The following is a 25414-nucleotide window of genomic DNA, read 5'->3' on the forward strand; positions in this document are numbered from 1 at the left end:
CCCATCCAGTTCCCATATCTATCAACTTACACACAATTCTAAAGCTTTTCTTGTGAGAACTGAGTTTTCTTTCCTATATAGTCCTCTTACAAGGATATTTATGACACCAACCAAAATACTAAAAAGTCAGGCAGTTCATTTATGAAGTATTTCAAGGGTTTAGCACAAACATGCCACCCTGTCTTTCTTGAAGGGAAATTAGTCAACCACTCTTTTGCCATCAGATAATCACACGAACAGATCTAGTTAAGCACTTGGTGCCTTTCTGCAAGGTGTTTGGAAGAAAGACCCTGTTTGAAGCCTTGATGTTGTGTAAATCCTTCTACATTTCTAAACTGATCAGCATCAAAGCCCATGAATCTTGGATGTCATTCCCTAGTGTTTCACTTTCCCTAGGAATGACAAAAGAAGCATCATCTTCCTAAAGGCTTTAGGAATTAACTATGCTTCGTGAAGGAAAACCTCACTGGACACTGTCTGGAACATCCTTTCCATCTACACATTTCTTCCCCTCTGGTACTCTCTTACATCTCTCCAACAGTTTCCTTTGTTGCATTTACCATCAATCATAAGGGATTTGGGGGTGATTATTCTGTTTATGCCTGATTTTATGAAAGTTCCTGGAAGATCCTGAGCTTCTGATATTGTCTTGATTACTTTTATATTCTCTTAGGTTGAAATATAACTAGGCTGTAAGCCAACCAATAAATGACTAAATGAATGAAAAGGCTATATGTATAAATTTCTTTTAAACTGGTTTCTCTTTTTCTTTCTACAATCTTTTCTATATTTTCTCATTATATTAGTTACATTTGTATTATGATAGTCAACTGCCTGACACAATAAACTTACAAGAGAAAGATCACTTACTTCATAGCTCTTGATGCTCCAGTCTAAGATTAAGGACACTCATTGCTTTGAGTTTCTGATAGATATGGTGAATAGCAATGGTACAGGATACCTCAGGGTCAAGAGACAGAGAAGGGCTTGGGTTATAGTTTGGTGACAGAGCATTTGAATAAAGTGTACAATGTCTTGAATTTGAGCCAAGAATCTCATATACAAACTCACATGAATAAATTAATAATAAATGAACAAATAATAAAATGAAGAAATGAAAAACAAGAAGATGGAGACAGGGATGGCAGAATCTCTTTCAGGGGCATGCCTCTAGTGGCCTGAGAACATCCCACAACATGAACCTACTAAAAGTTTCAGCAGCTCCCAATAACTATGCTCTCAAAATCCTAGAAGGCATTTATCATCCAAACTACAACACTGAATTTCACTTTATCCATATTTCTCTGGCATGAACTGTCCCATGTACCTAGCTGAATGCCAGTAAAACCCTTCTTCCATTGATAACACTAGGAAACCAACCCTCCCCTCCATTATAACACTCCTACTTTTTATACTCAGAATTGTGAACAAAGTAACTCATGACTCAGTTGCAATGGATCACAAACTTTAGGTAAATGTGAACAGCTGAAGCTAAGAGAACTCTGAAAAATATAAACTGTACCTCCAAAGCACTAAATTTTTTTTCCGGAAGCATAGTCATATACATACACACTAAAGCATTGAGATTATTTTCTTAGCATTGGAATATTTTAAATAAAAAGTAGTCACCATTAAAATTTATTCTTTTTTTGAAATCTTGTAAACAGTATATTATAAAAGGAACAATGACCATGACATTTGAATTTGGTATCCGTTGGCCTGACTAGAAAGTGCTTAGTTACAATTTGGGCAGAATGTTTACCTTTAATATTTTTTGAGCCATGTGAAGCGTATATAAACACTTAGCATTCTAAGTGTGTGTGCAAGGCACTTCCCTGGAACAAGGTCTAGCTCTTTTGCCAACACTTATTTCAACTTGTGGTATCTGTACCTGAACAAACTTCCTGACTTGAGAAAATGTAGTGATCTCGAGTCATTCTTTTGGTAGGTGTATGTCTACTGATCATTTTCCTAGCCTCATAATGAATATTCTCCTATGAAAATTATGGAGTTTAATTATTACTTGTTCTTTCATGCACACAGATTAACATCACCCGAGAAAGAATGTAAAAAAAAAAAATTAGCAAAGGTTATGAGGGGAAAAACAACTGGTAAGATGTGAATTTTTACCTAAGTTTTCCCTTTTGTGTAATCTCTGGAACATGGAATGCCTGAAAATTGGCAAAACTCCAAAAACTGCCATTTCCTACACAGAAAGCAGATAGCATTTCAGAAGATCTTCACCGTCTCTCTCATCTCCACAGCATCACTAAGGAGAGACAATGTTGAAATGAAGGTTAAATCTGAGTGACAATAACATAGAATACTGTTGGCACACAATGGGGAATAGCAGCTAATCTAACAGTGCAGGTGACATTTGTGAGCCTTAGAACTAGCCCACCACCACCAGGGATTTCAATAGGTTTGACATTTTCTATAATTGATACTAATCTAGCGAAACAAGAACCCATAAAAATAAAATCTCAAATGTTTGGGGATTAAAAAATAGCACCCCTTTCCTAGATGGATGAGCAGGAGGGGAAGGATTAAATGGAGAGAATAAAATGCTAGAGTGATTGCATCTGAAACACAGCCGACTGAGGACTGAATAAAAACTGGCATGCCTAGATTCCATATGAATCCTTACCTGTTCCAAAATAGGGGTCACTTTCAGATGAGAACAATTTCTCATGCTTTCCAATTTCATGACCAAGTTGGTTTGAAGGGAAAGGTCATGAGGCCTCTACATTATACTGGTACCAGAAAGGACATTTCCTTATGTTGTCCTACTACTTAATTAGATAGAGCTTGGTGGAGGTCAAATCTGAATGCTAACAAAGGGAATATGAATCTGAACTACTATTCAAGAAAGATATATCCTCTCCTCCCAGCTCATCGCCCTGTGCTTTATCTCTGCTTCCAATGTCCCAGCTACTAAAAAAAGGCAGTGTCTGGTTTTTAAATCATTATTCATCATGTGAGGAACCTTTAAGAGTGAGCTTGGTTTTTCTTTGCCAGAGATGAACTCACTCCCTCGTGTTCTCCAGCTGCAGAAAATCTATAAGAACGAAATGAGGCTAAGTTTATCAGTCTTTGTTCATCTGCCATATCATATTTTTAGGGCTCTATGTATCTAGGATTTCTAGCCTCTTCTAATTTGGTTTTCATCACACAAAATCAATATGATTATCATTTTGATTCAAATGATCTCAACACATTCTCTGGTACTTGATTTGCCTCTGTTAATACTTAAGCACAAGCGTTGAAGATGACATGTCTTGGTTTGTTGTCCATGGGCAACGGCCTTTATAATCAGCTCTACATCTGAGCTGGTCAGCTAGTCCTGAGACTAAAGCTTCAGGCCAGAGAAGTCTGCCTTACTTAGAGAACTATGTTCTTCAGATGTCAGGAATACTGCAATTCTTAGTCAAGCTTCTTAACTCCTGGCACTATTTAGGGCTTCAAGAGGCAGTTATGAATTCACCGTGCAATAGACAATTCAACATATGTAAGGTCTTGAGTTTAGAATCATTATTATTATTATTAATGTTGTTGAAGGTTAGGATAGGAAATAGAAAGAGCAAACAGAGGTAAAAGGAATTCAAAAGGGAGTGAATGGACCTACTTTTGGAAGCTAATTTCAACACATCTAAGTTTATAGTATTCTTTCTTGGCCAGTTCTATAGTGAAAATGTTTGATAAACATATAAATAGGCCAGGCAGACAATTTCATCTCACACTGAAGCTTGTCTTTTAATTTGGCATGGCATATACACTAACATATTTAAGATTCTGGATTAAATTTTACCTGGAAGAATCTTATAAACACAAATATAGGATGCCTACAATATACCATGTATTAGACTGAGAGGCTCTGAGTACCATGAGCAACCACCAATGGGATTTATGGTAAATTCTGTCAATTAGGATTGTAGTCCCACAGTCAGCTGTGGCTTACTAGAAAACAGCATTCATGGGGAAATCTGAATTAAAAAAGAATTGGTAAGCCATTTTTCATTGAGAGTCATTTATATTAAAATAGAAAATAGCTTAAATTCATTTGCTTTTATAAGTCATAATATTTAGGTGCAATAATAAAAGCCCAAGATTTGTTGCATATTTGACAATTCTTAGAGGGAGAGAGAGACTCTAAGTATATTTAATTTCCATGTTTCTATCCTTAATTCTGGCATTTTGTACATAATAATTAGAAAGCAGTGTTCTTACCTAAAACTACTTCCCAAGAATTCTGTTCAACACCTCTTTTGGTGGAGGCTTTCTCTTTAAATATAGTAAAGCTTACAAGGACCATCCTTTGTGTCCCATATCAGAGCATTAGGAAAAGCAGGAAGTACACAGACAGATGATTTTCAATAACATTAGCATAATCTAATTATCATTGAAAATGCTTGCATTTACTGGCATCCTCTAATATTTAAATAGACAGCAATAGATGACCTCATCCAGCAGGGTTTCAGAATAGCTATTATTTGAAGGTGCTCAGTGAAAGAGGCAGTGAATCATAATTTTAATATTATCTTATCATTTATGGGGTTATCTCATTTGTATTTTACAGGCTTAATTACAATGTATTCTATGTAAACAATGAAAAGTTTGTTTTCTTTTGGCTGGGGTAATAATTTACCAATGTAAATCTTTAAGGTTTTTAATTCAAAATTGTATCCCCTACATTTAATCGTTTGAAAGTTCTCTAAGTCCCTGAACACAGTCAAGGTTATTTTCAAAGCTACAATTTCAAAGTTTCCAGTGGCCCCTACTCATGGAATTATACTAAGATCATCTATGTTGGCCCTAAAGAACTCCTGACACTTGCATAATACTCCTAGCCCGTTGTACTAGAAGCCTGAAGCATTTGGGATTTCTTTCATCCACACACAAATATCAATATCCTAAGCATCAGGGAACTCAACAACAAAAGAATTGTTGCAATCTTGCCTGGAGGTTGCCTGAAACATCTAAATAGTAAGAGTTAGAGAAACATGTTACTAATAAGCTATAGTATACTGATGATGTGGTCAGTTGCCACCAATACTTATGGAGATTCTCAATTCCTTGGTGAAGGAGGGTTGAGGGGTGGAACCTCTTGGAGAGATATTCAAGTGCTGGAGGATTTGTTTGTTCGTTTATTTAATATGCCTCCATACTTAATGCTTTTTGAAAAGTGTACCCATGTCATGGACTGGGTAATTGACCTAAGAGGAGGGACTGGGAATTCCCCTAATTCCAGAATTAAGTACTAAATAAACTTCCTTCTTTACAAATGATTACCGTATCACCACATAGCTTTTGCACCATGCATATCTGTCTCATCCCAGAATTCTACTCATTTGCAGAGTGTTATATATCCTCATTCAGAAGTCTTAAACTGCTATCTCTCCCGCCAGGAGTAATGCTCTTTAGTAAGTTTTACATACTTTGGTTAGTGACATATTTACTCACCAATTGCTCTTAATATACTCTACCTCCATTCAAATTAATTATCAATATTATTCACTCAGTGTTTGAATGTCTGCTTCCATCTCATTTTCTTGGACTCTTCCTATTGTTCCCCAACTTCTCTTATCCACTTTTGCAATCTCATCTGTTTATAAAAATTAAAGCTAGGGAGGCTCAACTTGATGTGCCAGACTTTGTAGACTCCCCGTGGGAGGCCTTACCCTTTCTTAGGAGTGGATGGGTGGTGGGCTAGAGGAGAAGTGGGGAGAGCAGAAGGAGAAGAGGGAGGGGGGAACTGTGATTTGTATGTAAAATGAAAAATTTTAAAATAAAATTTATAAAAACCCAGTGAAGCTGTTTACTTTAAAAATAAAGTCCCAATAGTTTTTCCATCATTTCCAAGATAAATGTCTTTGATAAACCATTAAATTTCTGCCAAGTGGCTTTCAGTAAAGAGTAATGCTAAGGGGCCTGCCATTCTTCATGCTCTGTCATTGACTTCTGCATAGTTCATCTACCAGAAGGCTACATATGATATGGCTAAGTTCTATGAAGATATTGAAGACATAAAGGGGGAATATACAATACAGTTGGGAAGAGGGTCAGTGTAATAGGAAATATACAGCATCAATGGTTTTCAAGTTCCTGCAGTTCAGTTTTTCTCAACAGCTACATTTTGTTTCCTTATTCTCCAGCCTCACTCTTGTGTCTTTTCTGTGAGTGCTTTTTTATCTGCATCCTTCTTTTTTCTCCCCAGTACCTTCCCACTCACTTGCACTGACCACAAAGGAGGCTAAATACAAGAATCATGTGCTCTGGGGGAGTATTAGTGCAGATTGTGTTGTTAGCCCATGCTTCTAATACCACTCTCTGTAGGTCAAAACCAAACAAATATCATCTTCATCTTTATAGAAAGAGTGCATAGTAGTTATGTTGCACCTAAGAAAACTGACCTGAAGAGTCTGGGGAAATTCTGATAATTGTTAGAATGACTACTAGACAAAAAGATAAATCTGACTACTGTTGACAAGAACATGGAGACATAAGCACTCTTGCCTCCTCACTTTTGTGGATTAGAAGGTATTGTAAGTTTTATGCAGTACTGTTTACCCTGCTAGAAAAGTCATGGGGTGCAACAAAACCCACTATAAGAGTTTATTAGGAGAAGGAAGGAACAGAAAAGAATGTGCTTAGGCCTATTTGGAAGACATGCGTCGAAAGAAGGGAGAGGATACTTGGGGTCTGCCATTTATGGACTCCCCCTACACATATGCATATGGCCTTAAGTAGCTATGCCACTCATGCACATAGATTACATGATCACGCTGTGCCCAAATTACATGACCACGCAGTGCACAGATTACATAGGATGTTCGGCCTGGAAAAGACTAAGTGTCTCTCCAGTGCATGTGCAGTCATGTGGGCATGGCTAGGAATCCTATCAGGTATATTAACACATCTATTGTAGAAAAAAGTACAAAGGTTACTCAAGAAAATCTGAAAGTAGAGCAATCATATGGTCACTAATGCACTACTGGGAAAAATAATGAAGTCAACACGGAGAACATATATCTATAGTTCACATTCATTGCAGGACTGTTCCTATCAGCGTATCACAGCACATATATGTCCACCTATTGATTAATTGATTAATGTAAAGGTGGCACACACACAGTGGAGTGATATTTGGGGGTAGTAAAGGATATCTCAGAATTTACAAAATATGAAGCTGGAGGACTTTGTATTAAGCAAAATAAGCCAAGTAGTTAATATATGGGATCTGAAAATGGTTGAAAGTTTTCAGCTAAATAGTTCAGTTTGAAAGTAGAAGGGTAGTTTATAGAGGTTATGCAGCATGAAGTTTTAGAGATGCAGACTAAAGAACAAAATTACACTCCAGTAACAGAAATTCAAGCAAATTCTTGTAAAAGATAGTGACTGTATCTATTAATATATTTTTTGAAAATTGCTCAGTAGATTTTAAATGCTCTTATTGAAAAGTTGGACACTATATGAAGGATTTATGAGAATTGACTTGACTTAACCCCCCCCGTGAATATGTGTTTCTAAATATCATGAGGTATAGTTACAATTTTATAAGTTAAAAGAATATTTTTCAAACTCCATTTTAAGTTTGACAAGTTTCCTTTCAGCTTTAACATGAGAGCAAGTGACTAAGCTATCTAAATGGTACTTTCTGTGATAATTCCCAACTTCTTTCCAGCATCCTTTCTTAGCTTGGCATCACAGCTTCCTACAAATACGGTCCATGGAGCCTTGCCACGTCACACTGAGTTCTTTCACAGTTTATAAGGTCAACTTTTCACATACAATTTTCCCCTGATTGGACTTGGATTTCCACATAGACTTTGTCAGATACATTCCCATCTACTGAATGTTTTATAGGTGAACTTTGTGAATTTTCCAGGATACAGAACAGATGGAATGGATGGTCAGTGTGTGGAAAAAAAACAAAACAAAAAACAATAAAAACAAACAAACAAACAAAAACCTCAGTGGCCCACTGTCATAAAATGGGGAAAGTTTAATAGCACAGTGAGGATGGAATTGTAATTTTTCTACCAATCTGTTTTATTACTGTTGCTGTCACTGGATAAAAGCCAACATTATTACTAATTTCTCAGAATAATTATAGGTGTCTTGTCAGATTAGAACATTTTTATTGTTCAACAGCTATTTCTTCATCCCCTGCTATATATTATGACACAAAATCTGAAGTTGTAAAAGCCCCAGAAGAGGAAGAGAAACTGAAATACTATTCACAGCAGATCAAGTTCCAGCTAAATTATTCATGGCAGCTATTTATACGGTGTAATTCCTATACTTACCTGACAATGTGCTGATGTGTCATTCTTGCTATATTTTATTCAGTTGGGTTATTCAAGTCTGAGAAGAAAGGTGAGAGTGGACTCTCCTCATAGGTTGTGTGTTTTCATTTTGCTAAGTTGCAGGCAAAACTAAGTGTCAAGTTTACAGAGAGCAGCCTCTTCTGTCTGGCTAATTGGAGGATGAGACTATAAATGCAATTAGAGGTCAAATTAGGTCATCCAGGCTTGCTTTATGAGTTCATGAATCACTGACTCACAGGCCTGGCAGAAGGAGACCAAGAGCTGCCATCCTTCCTCAGCATGAAGGCAGAACTCTTCAGCAACAAAGCGATGCCACAATCAATTCTCTGTGTCCGTTCTTGTAGCTCTGACAATTGTAGCAATCCTGGATGTCAGAATAGTTTTCTTAATGGATAACTAACTGAATTCTTCATTTTGTACAATCCTTTTAATAACTCGCAGAAATAAAAATTGATTAATTCATAATTCATCATTTCCCCTACATTACTTTCCTTCTCAATTTCAAACACCTTTGCTAAGCACACTGAAGTTTATTTAGTGTATGAACGCATGCTTGTAGGGCTTACTAGCTGTAGAACTTTGGGGACACACTTAAATCTCACTCTGATTCAGTTTCATTATCAACACAATTGAGGTGACAATAGTATTTTACCTCACAGGCTTCTTATGAGAATTAAGTAAAAAATGTGCTCACATTTGTAAATCTTTTGAATTCATAGTGGCACGTTTTGGGAGTTCCATGAGTGTTTATTGAAAAATTAAAATACATTTAGAACAAAAAAATTAAAACAGAACAAAAGAAAAACAAAAACCTCATTCTAGAGCCAGCCTTACTTCCATTTCATTGTATATGTGTCATAGTCTTAAGCGAGTACCAATCATGCATAGCTTGGAATTGGAAGGATGCTGTATGAGGAAATGCTCAATATCACCAATTTCTTCACTTAATGTTATTTTATGAACATCTCTTCATATCATTAAAAAAATCTTTACAATTGTTTGACAAATGCACAGAGCCCCATCCTGTGAGTTTAGCAGTCTCCCTGTTGTTCAGTGGTGAGTGATTCACTTTTTCCTTTTTTAAAAGCTACTGCAATAGCAAGTATCCTCAAAAATAAACCTTTATTCTCTTGAAGATTGTTTAAATGAGGGTGTTTGGGAGAAAGGATATTTCAATGGTTTCAAACATGCACTACTATGTTCCAGGATGAAGTTCATTAATGCTCCTATGAAGTGTTACAACAACATTTTTCACAGTAACATTTACATTTTCTAACTATGACAGTAAGATTTTTATTATTTTAATATTTTAGTTTTGACCTTTTTTATGCTATATTTTAAAATATTTCTGTATATTATAACTACCTTAAAATGTCCCAAATTTGGTGGTAAAATCTGAATCAGTTTAATATTTTTATTTTATTGTCTCTTACTCAAGTGGATATTTCTATATAGTAATTATCATAAACTACTTAATATTGTTACAGAGTTACAGCTTAGCCTTTGGCTTGCCAAGTAGAATTTAAGGCTGTTTTGTGTTTTTCTTTGGGCCATGTTTTCAAACTTGACCTAAGATGCTTCTTCTTTGTGTTATTTCTTATACTGCCAATCAGGATAAGGGCTCATTAGCACTGAGGATCCTTACCCTCTCAGGGTTTAAATCTACTCAGAACAGAAATGGCTAAATGGGGAGGAGATGAGAGGGGTTGGGGATGGGAAAACAAGGTTAAATGTATAGTATGAAATTTTTAAATAATACAAGGAAAAAAATAAAGCATGAAAGAATTAGTGGTCAACATATGGCAGATGACAGTGAATGAACTGTAGAATGCAAACTGAGAGCTTAGCCATCTAAAGGAAGGAGATCCCAAAGCTGTGAGTTCTCAGAGGGAAGGGCAGGCAGTCCAGGAAACAGAACTATACATGTAAACGGCAGCCCATCACAAGCACAAAGAACATGGCTTTTTGCATCAGATCTGCATAAAGAGTATTCTCATATCATTGTTCTAGGGATTAAGTGAGTAAATGAATGCTGAGCCCTGGCCTGGCACAGGTAGTTTTTCACTAGCACTGATTTTTATTATTAATTGTCAATTCTCTTGACAATACACTATTTTAATTAGCTGTGTGAATGATTCCTCACATAACAGATAACTATAGTAGGAGTGTTTTTGATTGAATATTTATCAGATTTATGACTAAAAGGGAAAGGGGTTAGAACCAGAGCACCCATGTCATGATATATATCCTGTTGTTTGAAGTGGAGTGAACAGCTCCTCATTCAGGGAAGTTAATGAACTTCATTCTAGCCCACCACCCACTGAAATCAGACTCTTTCCCTTTCAACTTGATAGCCTGATTTTGTATGAAAGGTCCATAGTCAGTCCTGACTTTTTATAAAATCAAATGCCATATGTTGTTACTATATATGAAATAAAACATATAATTATCTTTCCAACAACTAGGAATTAAAATAGAATTATTAAAGTAATAGTTAAGTGAAAAAGTATTATATTAATAACATAGAAAGGATAAAAGGATTTAGAAAAGGTCAAAATATTAACTGTGAAGATCTTTTTTAACATACTTACAAATCTTTTATGATATTCCTCATTTCAAAGTGTAATGTCTCCTTTCTGTCTTCTGAACTATGGGATAGATATAGCATCAGCTTTAATGACTGGAACAACAGAGACAAGTCAGTTCCTTATATCTAAAACTTGGCCATACAGAATTTAATCTTCATAATTCCTTCTTTCCATCTTGGATCATTATCTTCAGAGGAACACAGCAGCCATGCCATGAAAGCAGGAAGTTATATAAGTGAAGTCTCTGCAGCACTCTAGTACAGAATCAGACTGAGGTCCCAGGCACCGATTTGTCACCCATGTAAGGACACTAACTGCTTTGGAACTTGAGTGGGGAGATGGTTCAGTAGTGCTTGCCAGCAACTGTGAGAACTTAAATTCAAAACCAAGAGCACATGGAAAATCCAGACACAGTGGTGGCAGTCTGTAAACGTACTTTGGGAACCAGGTAACAGGGTATATACAGCGATAAGCAAGGGGGCCTGTTTTAAACAAGATGGAAGGCAAGAAGCAACCTCTAAGGTCCATACACACATCATGACACACATGTACCAACATTCCCATGTGCATATACACATAAACATGCACATACTTATCAAGTTTATTTGTTCACACAAAGACACACACAGAGAAAAGAAAGAAAAAGCTGAAGCTCTATACTTCCTGACTCAAACTTTATGAGTCAGCTCTGAGCCAGAACCACACAATCCAGCTGGTCCCAAATGTATAACCAACAGAAATCGTTCGGCATAAAAACTTGGTTATTTTTTAAACTACTAGATTTTGAAATAACTTGTTACATAACTCTATACAAATTGTTACACTGAACATGCTACAAATTTGAATTTCAACATGCATTACCTAACGTAATTCACTTGAGACAAAAAAAAAATGTCAAATGTTCTCGTAGTGACCTAGATGGATACTTCACAATTATTCACTGCAGAATAATCATTAGAAATGTAAATATTTAACAAGAATTACTTCTAGGCAGGCCATATATTGTGTCGGAGACTAGGCATTCACTGCAACCATATCTCCTTTTTTTCATGGACATAATTCTGGACAAACACAATCTCCATTGCAATTCATTTTGGCAATATTGACAGCTGACAAACTAAATGTGGCTATCTCCACAAAATCCTCCAAGCCTTTTCTATCATCCTGCTAGCTATTGACAACTAGAGTGGACATAGAAGACATATGATAACAGATCCTCCTGAGCAAATATGGGGTAAACATGTCCCTAGCCAAAGCAATGGAGGATTCCCATTGTCAATGCAGACTTGTAGGTCACAGGAAGCTTCCACCCAGTGACCGCACTGGGGAGGAACATGAGCAGTGACAAGTTGGTTTATAATCATGTTAGCAAGGAATTGATACACATCATTGTTCACAGTTAGTCATTTGGACCCATTTAAGTGCAAAGAAGCTGGGGAATACAGTCCTGGTTTATGCAGAAGCTCTGTTGCAACAACTGTACAAAAAAAAAAAAAGGAGGGGTGGGGGAGATGTGTCTTTTCTCCATTTTGGGCTGACCCAATTCCCAAATTAAAGTCTGATCTCTATATTGCTTACAGTTCCTAAACTATTACCCCTAAAATACAAAATCTTTTCACAGGGTTGAGATGGCTTTTCATGTGATCTGACAAACTGTAAACAAAATGTAAGTTATGCTGCATGTAAAGTACAGGAGGATGGAAAAGGGGCATGGCGACCACAAGAAACCCTCTTCTCATAGTCACTGTCCATGAAAGTGCTGAGATCTTGCCAGGTAGGAATTCTGCAGCTCTTTTGTGTGAGGTGTGGGTATTTCCTTTATCTAGCCCTTTTCAGCGTTCTGGAATGCACTTGATTGCCAAATGTTCTTCTAGGTGCCTCAGGAAGTCTATTGTCTTCAATTCTCTAGAACCATATCTATATGGTTATTTAGAAGCAGTTTTGCTTGAAGGCTGAATGTATTTCCCAGCCTGCTTCCTACTAGCATAATACTGGTGAACAATTGTCTTCTGAAGTCCAAATGGGCAGAAGCCTAGGGCTTGCTTGACAGGGAAATTTCTTAACATCCATGTTTACATCCCTTCTTTTCTGTCAGCCAATGCTCACAATCAAATTTTCTTTTCTCTGGACCTGAATTATCTTTCTGACTTGAGAGCTTCCCATTCTCAGCTTAATGCTTCTCTTTTGAGATTATACTCATCAGCTCTGTCTCTAGAATGACCTATACCATAAGGTTTCATGTGATGGAGTTTTGGACCTCCATCCTTCAGCCTCATGTCTCACTATTTAGAGTCTGGCACTGGTCACCCCAGCCCCTTTCATTCCATCTGCTACCAGGAAATTTTCTCCTGAATTCATCATTTGAAGAAGATCTTGTTGAAGGCAGGTGCAGGCTCTGCTTTCTTCTTGCTCTGCTGCTCTGGTTTCCTTGCCATGGATCCACTTAGCAGTAGAGGGTAGTGGTGAACATTTTAGTTAATTATCCATGAGAAAATGAGATCAATTTGTAACAATTTTTGTTTCTTTTTTTCTCTTATTTATTTTTATTTTATATTATTATTTTTTCTTTTGAGACAGGGTTTCTTTGTGTATTCCTGGCTGTCCTAGAACTGCAGTTTTTCTTAATATCATTTGTATTCCAAAGCAGTTTTTGATAGTTTGTCAAGGTAAAATAAAAGTCAAAGATAAATTGAAGTATATGAACTCTGCAGTCTTGGTAAATGAAGAGAAGTCTTTTTGCTAGAGTGATCACGCCACATAATCTTTCATGTTTCAATACTGCAAATGTAGAAGAAAGAGGGGGAGAGGAAAAGGAGAAGAATGAAGAGGAAGAGAAGAAGAAGGAGGAGGAGAAGATTTCAAGCAAACAAAAGGACTTTGTTCAACTTCCATATGGCAAAATTCTTTTATTTAAATGATAACTGGATTTTCTACCCCAGAACAGATAATTGGAGCTCTAACTACTCAAGATCTGGAGAATTTGAATACTAAGTATTCTACACAGGATACTCAGGAATTAAACAAAAGACAATTTCTACAATGTTTTCTCTTATGAAGAAAAATGTTAGAGGGATGTTAGCAATGGTGGAAGCGTGATACACTGGAATCATTCTAGTATGACACTTGATAAATACACTTGTATGTAAAATGATGATAAGGATGAGTGTGATCATGAAAGAAAAGGAGAAAGAATGGAAAAGGGCAGGATAAAAGAATCATGCAGAAAACAGACAGAGAGGAGGAACAGGGAAAAGGAAAGTAGTCTATTGGGGGGGAAAAATTTAAATTTGATCAACATCCCACAAGGCAAATATCATCATACTACAGACAATGAAACTATGACTTGGACAACTGAACAAGAGAAGAGAAGAACAGGCATTCAGTCTTCAAGACATGTGTCTTCTTGCTTCTGACACTCTCATTGTATCATGTGCTGCTAAGACTGTGCAAGATACACTACATGAATGCAAAATACTTGGCATAAAGTAATCATTCAATTATGGTATCTCTCCTTGGATTCTACACTGCAGTCTGTATAAGGCCTATATGTACTATTTTGCACATAGAAAACATGACTATATTTTATTTTGAGCACTGAAGAAAAATGCCTATGTAGGTTTATTTGAACTATTTTAATAATGACAACTATAAAGTAAAATAGCATAAATATATATTTTCTGACTTGGATAACAGTTCTTCTAACTTTGAATAAAAACCAATTTGTTAGTGAAAAAATCCTAAATTTTCATTTTCTACTAATTAGTATTATATGTAGTTTTTGGGGATCATTTAACATTTTTTAGCTTTAGGTTTTCACCCATTGTTAGAGCAAACAGTAATAAGCAACTTGCAAAAATAAGGTGAAAATTAACTAAGACAAGGCTTCAATCCAAAAGCACAAGTTGAGGACTTGAAAAAAAGAACTTCTTGCTGTCCATGAGCTAAAACCATGGGCCCTAGCTTCATACCCAGATTGCTATATAATAATACAACAAAATCATATAATAATCTTAAACTATGAGAGCTTACATTTTTAATTATCTTTAACAACAATTGCTAGAATATGTCTTTTGTGGAGTGTCTTTAGAAAAAAATTCTTTTGACCTGCTCTAAAAATATTAAATAGATGATGCCGTCATTTGAAAGCATACAGGATGTTACGTTTATTGATGTAATGTGCTTGAAAAAGACAGAGATGTTAGATATTACATCAGTTATTGATGGCTTTTGGCATAGTTCCATCTGTCCCATATTTCAGCATGTAATGAAACCGTATTTGTTGGCTTGCTCAGGGCACTATATCCAGCTGAGATTGATACATTGTATGGGGGTGGATTATCTGTTTGCTACCTTGCAAACTCTCTCTTACTTTCCAGTTTTGTTAACAGTAACATCTATAAAGAAGAGTAACACCATACCAAGTCCCTGAGACTATCACTTCTGTGATCTGCAAGGATCATATTGCAAGAAGACTATGGAATTTTTCTTTCTTAACTCCTCCTGCATGATCATAGTTAGTTAACAAAACAAACAGCATTCTACAAATATATATATATATATGTATATATATATATATATATATATATATATATATATATATATGGAAATAACTAGATCTTTCTTCTAAATGATAAGAATCTTGAATTGGTTTTTCTTTTAAAACAGTGAAAAAATATGTATGTGTGAATCCTCACTTCCAATTCTCTTTTTTGAATCAACTGACATTGACAACACTTATACATAATAAGGATTCAATTCTGCTTAATAATACAAAAGGAAATGGATATCAACCTTCAGCTGAAAAGGTTAAAAGAAGAAATATAATTCAATATTTACTTTTATGAGGATCTGAGGAAGCCTTGAGAGAATGTATGAGGAGGAGAAAGAAGTCCTAAATGAATGCATATTTTGACATGGACACAGGCATGTCAAGGACCAAGGACTTGGATCCCATGGGAAACTGGTAAAGCTTTTCCCCTGGTTAAGATCAGAAAGGCAAAGCCTTGGTCCAAGTACTAGTATTCAGAAAAAAAAAAAAAAAAAAAAAAAAAAAAAAAAAGAGGCAAAGTTTTTGGTTCAAGTACTAGTGTTCACAAATGATTAACTAGTGTGTGCATAAATGAGCAATTGCAGCTTCCTCCTCCGGGATGTTTACAGAGGGAGACTGCTTACCTACAATGCCCTCCTATAGGGACTAGACAACTCCTTTCCTTGTTCTGGACACAGCAAACACAGTGAGGTTCTGGGTCATTTTGATAGTTGGTGCCACTCCATCGAAGTGCAGGTAGCCCACCTGACACCTGCTTTTCTATGCATATGTCTGTATGCATGTCCTTTTTATATTGCCTTGCAATCCCTACTTGGATTTCCTAGTCTGGTCAAGGCACTAAGTAAGCTACACTAGCTGAGGTATACAATCTTAGATTTTCAGATCAGTGTTCTTAAAGTGTTCTTCAAAAACATAATGCAATTCATACTCTAAGTTCAATACCAAGTAATTTAGAGAAAGCTACATAGCATTCACTATTTCATACACATAAAGCAAAATTAATAAGACATAGTTCAATGATAGGGTAGTAAGGAGAATGTTACACTTGACTTGGAGGTAAATATTATTTTTATTTTTTCTCCTATATGGATAATTTTAAAAATAATTTTTAAGGGACCAAATATGTATTATATTAGACTTCAATAAAAGCTGAACACAGCAAAAACATCTCAATAAATATTTTTATTTCAAATTGATAGGACATAATTACCTTATAAGGCATCAAATGTCGTGAGGAAAAAGCCCATCATCTTCTATGACTGCCCTTTATAATATCAAAAAATACACAATCAACATCAAGTACTTTCAGTTGGCAAGAACAGTAGGATGAAAAGCCAGGAAAGAATCACAGAGAAATACACAGCAGAGGAAGATCCATCTTTGCCTCCTTACTCAAATTGGTTTGCAGTCTGTGTGAGAAGCAATCACATAGCAGTGAGAAGTGAGACTAGCTGTTTCTGAACCACAGGGGAGTCCCTAAACTTGGGAGCCAAAGACAGTGCTGGCCACATTTCTAGGTAAGAAAATATTAACTCAAGATAAAATAATTTATAAACATTCCACAAACTTATGAGCTTATAATTGAAAGGTTAAAAACAAAAACCATTTGTAGGTCTCTGAACAAACAAAATAGGTTTATGTTCTTACAGCATTTCATTCTGAGGTTGATTCCAAATTCTTTATTAGTTACCCATGAAAGACTTCTTGTTCATAAAATTAACATTAAGGCATGCCAAATTCCAATAAGACAATTAGTCTAACAATAGCTTACAAATACTAAGGTTCTGTACCTATAAAACATACCCTAACATATATACAGGTTTCTACACAGCAACCTGCATACTTAACTAACAAAAGCTATGATTATGCTTTTAAGTTAAGTCATGGATTTTTGGAAGCAATTCTGTATTTTTGCACTAGTACCTTCCCTTTTGACAATGTTGATGTCAGTGAGGCGAATTCATTCCAAAGTTATATGCCCATAAAAACTGAAAGAGAGATTTTACAGAATATTATGTGGACCATAAAATGATATAGCTGAAAAGAATCTGCAAGTCAACACTGTTAATTATCCGTCTTATGAGTTCCTGAGAAAAAGCCCATTGAGACTTCATTTTAACTCTCTCATCATGGTCACTGTTTATGCCCAGTTTGAGAAAAGCTAAAGCCATTCCAGAAAACTGTAAGGATGTATGTTGTTCTGTGGTGCATTTAGATCTAGGGGGTGACACTGCATCTTACTGCCACAAGGGAACCCTTGACATGCATTGCCACTCTCTTTTGTCAGGCCACATGTTTTGTGAGATCTTGAGCTGATGCAGTAGAATCAGATATTCGGACTGGAAAATCTTCTAACAGATACACAGGTGTTTTCCCTGTTGCTCTGACCGCTAATCCAGATAAGAGTTTCATATGTGTACACACTTGAGAGATAAAAACCAGAGTGTTCATTATGTAATTGCTTAGAATGCTTTCTTATTGTAAAGAAACTCAAAAGAAAACAAAAGTAAATATCTATGTGTTCAGATCCTTAATTCTTGATATAAAATTATCATGGTCTGCTTTCCCTAATTTGACTTCACTCTAGGGACAGAGGAGGGGACGGCACAAAAACGTTGGTATGGCAGTTTGTTTACATTTGAGCCTTGAAAGGATATGTGCTATCCAGGGTCAAACTAAGCTTCAAAACAGATTTTTCAAAAAGGGAGATGATGGGCTCAGGTACAGTTTAAGTTTTTGATATCAAGGTAAATAAATATCTGGGTATTATAGAATTAAGGGACCCAGCAGTCGCATGGGTGAAAACACCCAGGCCAGAGAGAACTTGATGGTTCCCAGCCACCTGCTGTTCTTCTAAATCATAGAATTAGTACCTAGCAAGAAGGTAGGAAAGACAATGGTTTCCCATGAAGGGCCAGCACAAAATATTGCATGGCCACATCAGGCGCCCCAAATGGCTGGCAGGGAAAGAGCATTGCAAAAAGCCACACAAACACTACAGCAGTTTCCAATGCCCCGAAGGGGACAGGTTATCAGAAACATTAGGAAGGCTACACATTAACTGTGTGAAGCTTCCACAGATAACAACTGTCACCATGTGGAAGAGATCTCCACACAGCCCAAGAAAGATCCAAGGTCAACAGCATTGCCTCAGTCTATTCAATATCTGGTTTCTCACATGGTCAGGCCAAAGCAATTTTAGTACCCAAACCACTTGGGATTGTATTGAAATCAATGGTGCAGAAAGTTCAGAATTTTTCTTTGTCAGTGTTACCTTTATCTTTATTGTTATTTTCTTGCAGTGCTGAGGGCCTGACTCGGGGTCTCACACAGGCTAGGCAAGTGTTGTACCCTGAGCCATGTCCATATTCCTCGGCTTCATTTTAAAAATCAAGAAATCATCTCAAAGACAGGCACTAACAGAATGGGTGAGGGTAAGATAAAGGTAATTATTAGAATTACATCAACACAGCCTAAAGAAAGCGTCTGGGTAATTTTCTCAATTGGTCCCTTTGGGTGTAATAGCCTTCCCTCGTATCACCAGAACCTTGGGTCATGCTCTCTGTGTTTGAGCAGTTTGAGATAACGTGGAAATGATCATTTGCTTACTTTCACGTTAGAACCTTCTTTTCTGAAAAGGCATTTTAAAAAGTGCTGCCTTTAGAATGTCTCTCTACTATTTAGCAGCACAGTGAGTTCATTAACTTTTCTTGTATTGAAGAACTCTGGGTTTTTTTGTTTGTTTGTTTGTTTTTTGTTTTTATTCTTATCATTAGTTTTATAGGATGGAAAGGACAGCCTTCATGTTTAATTTCAAGCTCATCAAGAATGGAAAATTGGACCACAAATTAGTGCTGTTTAATTTGCTATGAAACTAATTATGGTTTTCAAATAGATAAAAACAAATTTCAGAGATCTCATACAAATAAACATGAATAGTTTATTATTTTTTTGAGATAGTCTCACTCTATATACCAGGCTGTCTTGGAACCCACTATGTAGTCTAAGTTGGCCTTGACCTTGCACTAATCTTCCTGCTTCAGCCTCTCAAGTGTCAGAGTCAAGGCATGACTCACCAGGCCTGGCATTAAACTGGTTTAAATTTTATTTTACAAATTTTGTCGTTGCACTTTGAACCCAGCTCAGATCTACTCACTCATGGAGATAGATTACTCCCTTCTTACTGCAACATCTCCAAAGTGGTTCCTCAAGCAGACTAGGAATTAAACATGAATAAACCTCCAGAAGGTAAATTCTAAACTTCTAGGAAGTTGCCTTCAGCACAGATGACCTGAGAGTCATAGAGCAACAGAGCACAAAGGACTAGCTGCAACACACAAAATACATGGTCTTTCTCGTGCTTCGTGGCTCTGTAAGCCAGCACTTCATGGTCAAGTACTTTATTCTACAGGCAAAGGGGCTACATATACAGTTCCCACACTTTTCTTACTTTTCCCTAAGAATTCTGTGACATGCTTGCCACCCCTACCTAATCCTCCACTACTGTGCTTTCCTTTAACTTGCAATAAAGATAACTCAACAAATGGCTCTGATATCCACAAGAACTCATTCATACAGATACACAAACTCATATAGTTCACCCACAGCCCTCAGCAACAACACAGGTTAGACTTAGACTTCTTTACGCTTAAGAATCTCCAACAAAATCCCTTTCTCACTAGCTCATCCTTTCACTCACACCCGTTCCTGGCTCCAGTCCTCTTTAAGAATGAACTCATTTTATACTAATAAAACACCTAAGTGGAAGGGTACGGGTCACTTCAAGGAACATCAGTGCAATACAGATGTTTCTTAGGCTGAATTTCCCATCTCTTTCCTGACCACCTTGCTGACAGAACCTCTCATAGACTAAACACTTCACTTTATGAGGGGAGAACGTGGTCCTGAAGGGTCTGAAGTAGGTTGTCAGGATGATCTCTAGATCCTGTCAAGGGGAATCAGGATAGTGATGAACACAACTCCCACTAAATTAATGAGTTTGATTTTTCTCTTTACAGTATAAGATTTTGGCTATAGGCTTAAGGACTTTTAAAGTAATGACTTATACTAGGCATAGTTCCCAGGAGTCTAGCTGCAATTATACTGGAGGTTTTCTCCAAACCACCACCACAAAATATCACCTGGGAAGCATACCAGGCCTGTTTATGACTCAGACCTGTCTAGATGTTTGGCTTCCAGAAGATATGTTCTTCAAATGTAATCCTTTGCCACACATGTTTGAGAAGTAAAGATTTCAAGGGCACAGGTCATCAGGCTGAAGGCAAATCCACAAGGAAACAAAGTATGTATCAACAACTACTCTACTTCATTGGGAAAAAAAGGCTTCAGGAAAACACCTTATGTTAACAGTTAACCTCTCACATGGGTCTGAAGATGACTTATATAATTTTCGTTATAAGAAGGTACATATTAATGACATAGTTGTCATTTCTAATATAGTAATAATTTAAAATATAGTATTTTATAGCTTTTAAAAAATAACCATTATTTTTAAGTTTCAAATCATTCACACTCCCAACGTCTACATTTTAGTGTTTAGTCAAATTACAGGGATAAAATTTTAGCAAGAAAACGGAAAAGCACTTTGGAAATTAAACGTAAGCTTTGCTCTTTAATCAGTGCTTGTGTTTCACAGAATAGATTGCCACGTGGACCCATTGTGCAGGAGCCCTCCCATTACCTAATAATAATGTCCATGTTTATGTAAAAAGAAAACACTTGTATATTAGGTCAGTGGAAGTATTTTGCTATAGAAATAGAAATTCACACTCATTACAGGTGAATTAGTTTTCAGTTTGCAGTAAGTCAGGAATAGATGGCCATGGTTTCTTTTACATCTTACACAGGTTTTCTTAATAAAAGATCCATGGAAACAGAACACTGGCTGGCTTTTGGGATGTGGAAAACAACCACAACAAAAGGAAAATTTTCTTGCCAAACAAATAAAGGACACCGGTGATTTAATTTTTTTTTCCACACCAAACGTATAGTTTTCTCTCAAGAAGTTCAGAATTAACTCTGTACAGCAAGGGTATCTTCCTCCACCAAGGACAGTTCCAGGGTGTTTTCATTAGCGCTGGTTTTCATCCTGAAGTTGAAAGAACCGTAGAGTTTTGCAGAGTCTTTGGAAGAGGCAAACCTGTTTCGACGATAGAGCTCCCCCTTCCACATAGACATCATCAGCAAGCATGAGAGGACAACTCCCCCGAGTGTGAGGAGGCAGAGCCCAGCTATCACACAGCGGTCCAGGTGTGCACCTAGCCTTGCACTCTCCTTTTCTAGGCGCTCCATCTCCCGGGCTGCCACGGTATTGGGATCCACTGTCACCTCCCGAGGGACAATATAAGAAATGATCACCAGCAAGATACCAGTAACCAAGAACAAGATGGCACTGATGAAACCGTAGTCTATGGACTTCCCTGAAGATGTGGCTTCTGAGCTTGTATCATCCTCATCTTCAGATATCAAAGACATGGCAGCCTCATGGGACCACTCGTTAGGGTTCCCCCAGGTGAGTTCGCCAGGGTGATGACTGCCTTTTGCTGATGGGGATCTCTGACTTCTCTGTTCTAAGTTGACATTCTCATCCACATAAGTAAAAGACGTTTCTAGTTCCTGGCTGCAACAATTGCAGACTTTACGGTCTGCCATTACTTGGTTGTCCCCTGAGTCAGGAGGTCCTGGAGGGAAAAAGCGTGGCTGAATAGCATTGTCTTGGAGCAAGGACGCTGAGGATGCTGGAGAAGAGTTAAGTCTAGACACTTCCACTACAGCTGCTCCTGGTGTGGCTGCAGAGTTTTTCTGAGAGCAAAGAGTACCTCTGATGGCTGCTTCCTCTCCCTGGTCACCAAAAGAACCCCCTGAACTCCAGTCCACAGCATTGTACAGGTCTTCTGGTCTGTTCCTCTTAGTCAGGGAGTGGAGCTCCATGAGAGCTGGATAGAATTTCTGCAGCAATTTCCAGAAATTCTTCCACTGGCAACACAGTTAGATAAGAACCCTGAAGAATCTAAGCCCGTGCTATAGAGAGGCCTGCTCCTCTGGTCCCCATTTCCTTTATAGTCATGGCTGGGTAAGGACACCTTCACCTCAGTTCCTCATGAGAGGGACACACATGAGAAAGGGAATGTGGTGGCATGGAAAGGGCAAGTCTTCTGACCTGTCACGGGGTTAGCAGGGAGAAACTCAGGTCATGGGAGAAAAGGAGCAAGGAGGAAGTGGCAGTATCTGTGGAGAGAGCACACTGCCGTCACCAAGCCAAATTTATCCAGGGACTCACACGTTCCCGTGACAGAATCCCTCAAACGAGAAGGCAAAGTTTCCTGTAGAAAGACATAAATGAGAAAGGCAGGGCCCTCTTTAGCAGAGCTGCCAGATTTCTGGAGTTCTCTAGCAAGTGCAGACTTCTTAACAATTCAACTAGAGTGCATTTTTATACTCTAGTTCGGAATAGATTCTAATACAGATTAGCTTTAATGAATGTATGCTCCTATCAGCTGGGTGCGGTTGAATCAGCATCTTGACTTAGCAGCTATGGAGTGAATGAAAAGGATGACTTAATCAGCCAGTGACCAAAAGATCAGGACTAGTGATTCTCTTATTCATGTATCTAGTAACTCACTACACACAGCCCTGGGCCCTGTGTTAATATAGCCTTTGTTCTCCTACTCTGTTAAATCCACTCCCTGTTCCATAGGATCAGTTCACACACTTCACTGTGGTCTCTGCAAAACACAGTGAGCCAGTCCACTTCACACATATGTACTATGTGTTCCCATTGAGTGCCTGCTGCTCCCACTCACAAAGACTCAGTGGGTCTGAGTTACTTCTCCACCCTACAGTTTGCTAACATACAAGCACAAGAAAGTGGCTCCCCGGACATGTTTACAAACTCAGTGTACAAGTAAGTTGAGGGGGAAAAAAGAATGATAAACAAATAGCATTGAATCAAGACAAAGAAGTGAGAAGCAGTTTCCAGAGCTACAGCTAAAGCTCTGTATCCATGGCACTCCCTCACCTCTGATGCACTGAGAGCCTTGATGGGATGGAACTCTGTGTTGAACAGAAAGCCAGGAAGCCATCTGCCCATCTTCTGCTAACTTCCTGGAGAATAAAAATTCACTCTCCGTTCTCAATAAATACAGGGGGCTTAGTCAAGGACTCCCTTTGTTTTTATTTCAATCCAGAGTGGTGATTAACTTTAACCCATGGCTGGAGGATTATGAGTCAAAATCCACAACTCCAGCAGCTGGTAGCAGAGGTACACAAGCAAGCCTCACCCAAGACAGCCAAGCAACTCACAGAACAGAAAAGAAAATCGACATGTTTCCTGCTGTACTTCAAAGTCCCCCACCCTCCTGCCCACCGGAAATACAAAAAGTGAAACAACAACAAACACAAAACAAACCCACAGTGCTAAGTGCAAAAAACCGTAACTGAATCAGTTTTCCTTCAGCAAGTGGACAAGCCCCTACTGAAGGATCCTTCAAATGAAGGAAGTGATGAGAACCGGTTTCATCAATTACTGAAAAGAAACACGCACAGATGGATCCCTCAGGCATGAGTCGCTCTGATTAACCCTTGGCACAATTAACTAATCATATTAGACTCCTTTAGATAAAATCGGCTTACGAGACTTCCAATTTATAACAAACCAGAAAGATATTAATATTCTCATTCTCATCCTCCCTCCCTCCCTCCCTCTCTCCCTCCCTCCCTCCTCTCTGCTCTCTCGGAAGAGGAGAGTGGGCTCTATTAGAGACTCACTAACTGTACAGTCGATTTGCAGATCTGTATTCTCAGGTTTCCAGGCTCAGTGGATGACGGATAATCCCAGGGGACCAGCCAAAGGTCTCTTCCTCCCTCCCCTTATTTTCCCCCCTCTGATCTGTTTAAAAGCCCAGTTAATGAGATTGCACCTCCAAAGCAGGGGGCAGCGTTTTCCCTAGTCCGCTGATCCTCAATTAAAGGCAGTAAAATATGGACAGAACTGACAGGAATAAGGCTAGTCCGCAAGAGACCACCTAAGGATGTGGGATGCGGGATGCAGGATGAGTGCACTGCACTGGGTTTACAGGACCCGCTGCTAGCACCCGGCAGGGGAGCCTCCAACAGGCTGCGGGATCAATCAGTTCTGGCGAACTCTTGGCCCATCAAGGCACCTGCAGTCTGGCTGCGTCCGCTGAGGTCCTGCAGGCACCTAGTGCGGGGAGTGGGGATGCGTGCCCCAGCTCCTTTTAGCTCCAGGCTCCGGTTCTCTCTCCTCTCTCTCCACTCCGCTTGCTTCTTCCCCATCCCACTCTCTGCCACTCACCTTTGCTTCGGCTACGGGTGGAGCTGGAGCGGGAGCACTCGCGTCCGCGTGGCTCCCTGAGAAAGTCCGCTATTCCCCAGCCGCAGCACTTGTAGCCAGTGTTCCCTGCTGGGTTCTGCTGGGTGGGCGGTGCCCGCCGAGTCCGGCTGGGCGGGGCAGGGCGGGGCGGGGTGCTCCCTTTTGCTGAGCATCCCGGGAGATGTAGTTCGGGAGCGGTCCTTACATCCCTCCCATTCGCTTTGTCCCGCACCTCCAGGATTTTGTTCTTCTGGAAAACAGTTACTTCCATCCACGCACGCATTTACCTGCATGGACCTTCAAGCTCTGGCCTCTCTAAGATGAGTGTGTCCCCCTTCCCTCCCCATCCCTCCCCCATCCTCCCAGCCTCAAGTGCAGCCACAGGGTTTGGTAGGAAGACTTGGGAAACATGTAAAATTTAGTTCCAACTGTGTGCTAAGCAATTTGCATACTTTGTCGTATTTAATAGTCAAAACACATTTTCAAAGTAGATTTTATCAGTCTTCTTTTTAAAATGAGAAAGAAGACCCACAGGGATTCAGTGTCCCCCCCACCACCCCCTCCAACCAAGGTTACAAACTCAATAATTAGTAGCTTT

At 38.4% G+C, this 25414-nt stretch overlaps 1 protein-coding gene across 2 annotated transcripts in view; it reads right to left on the bottom strand.

Annotated features, from left to right (window-relative positions):
• Positions 1-24912, bottom strand: part of Tmem74 (transmembrane protein 74) — a 56596-nt gene extending 31684 nt beyond the window's left edge. Inside the window, exons 1-4 of one of the 2 annotated variants that reach the window (XR_004946820.1) lie at positions 24799-24912; positions 10919-10975; positions 2131-2269; positions 871-961 (exon numbers count right to left, since the gene is read on the bottom strand). Coding sequence is in view for 1 of the 2 variants with exons in the window: in XM_036209109.1 (XP_036065002.1) it covers positions 21498-22415 (918 nt within the window). In the remaining variant the exon portion in view is untranslated. Of the gene's footprint in view, positions 1-870; positions 962-2130; positions 2270-10918; positions 10976-16638; positions 22808-24798 lie in introns of those variants that run through there. The other variant, XM_036209109.1, reaches the window with a different exon arrangement.
• Between the last annotated feature and the right edge of the window lie 502 nt (positions 24913-25414).

The sequence above is a fragment of the Onychomys torridus genome, chromosome 16 (genome assembly GCF_903995425.1).
Source record: "Onychomys torridus chromosome 16, mOncTor1.1, whole genome shotgun sequence".
Classification (NCBI taxonomy): domain Eukaryota; kingdom Metazoa; phylum Chordata; class Mammalia; order Rodentia; family Cricetidae; genus Onychomys; species Onychomys torridus.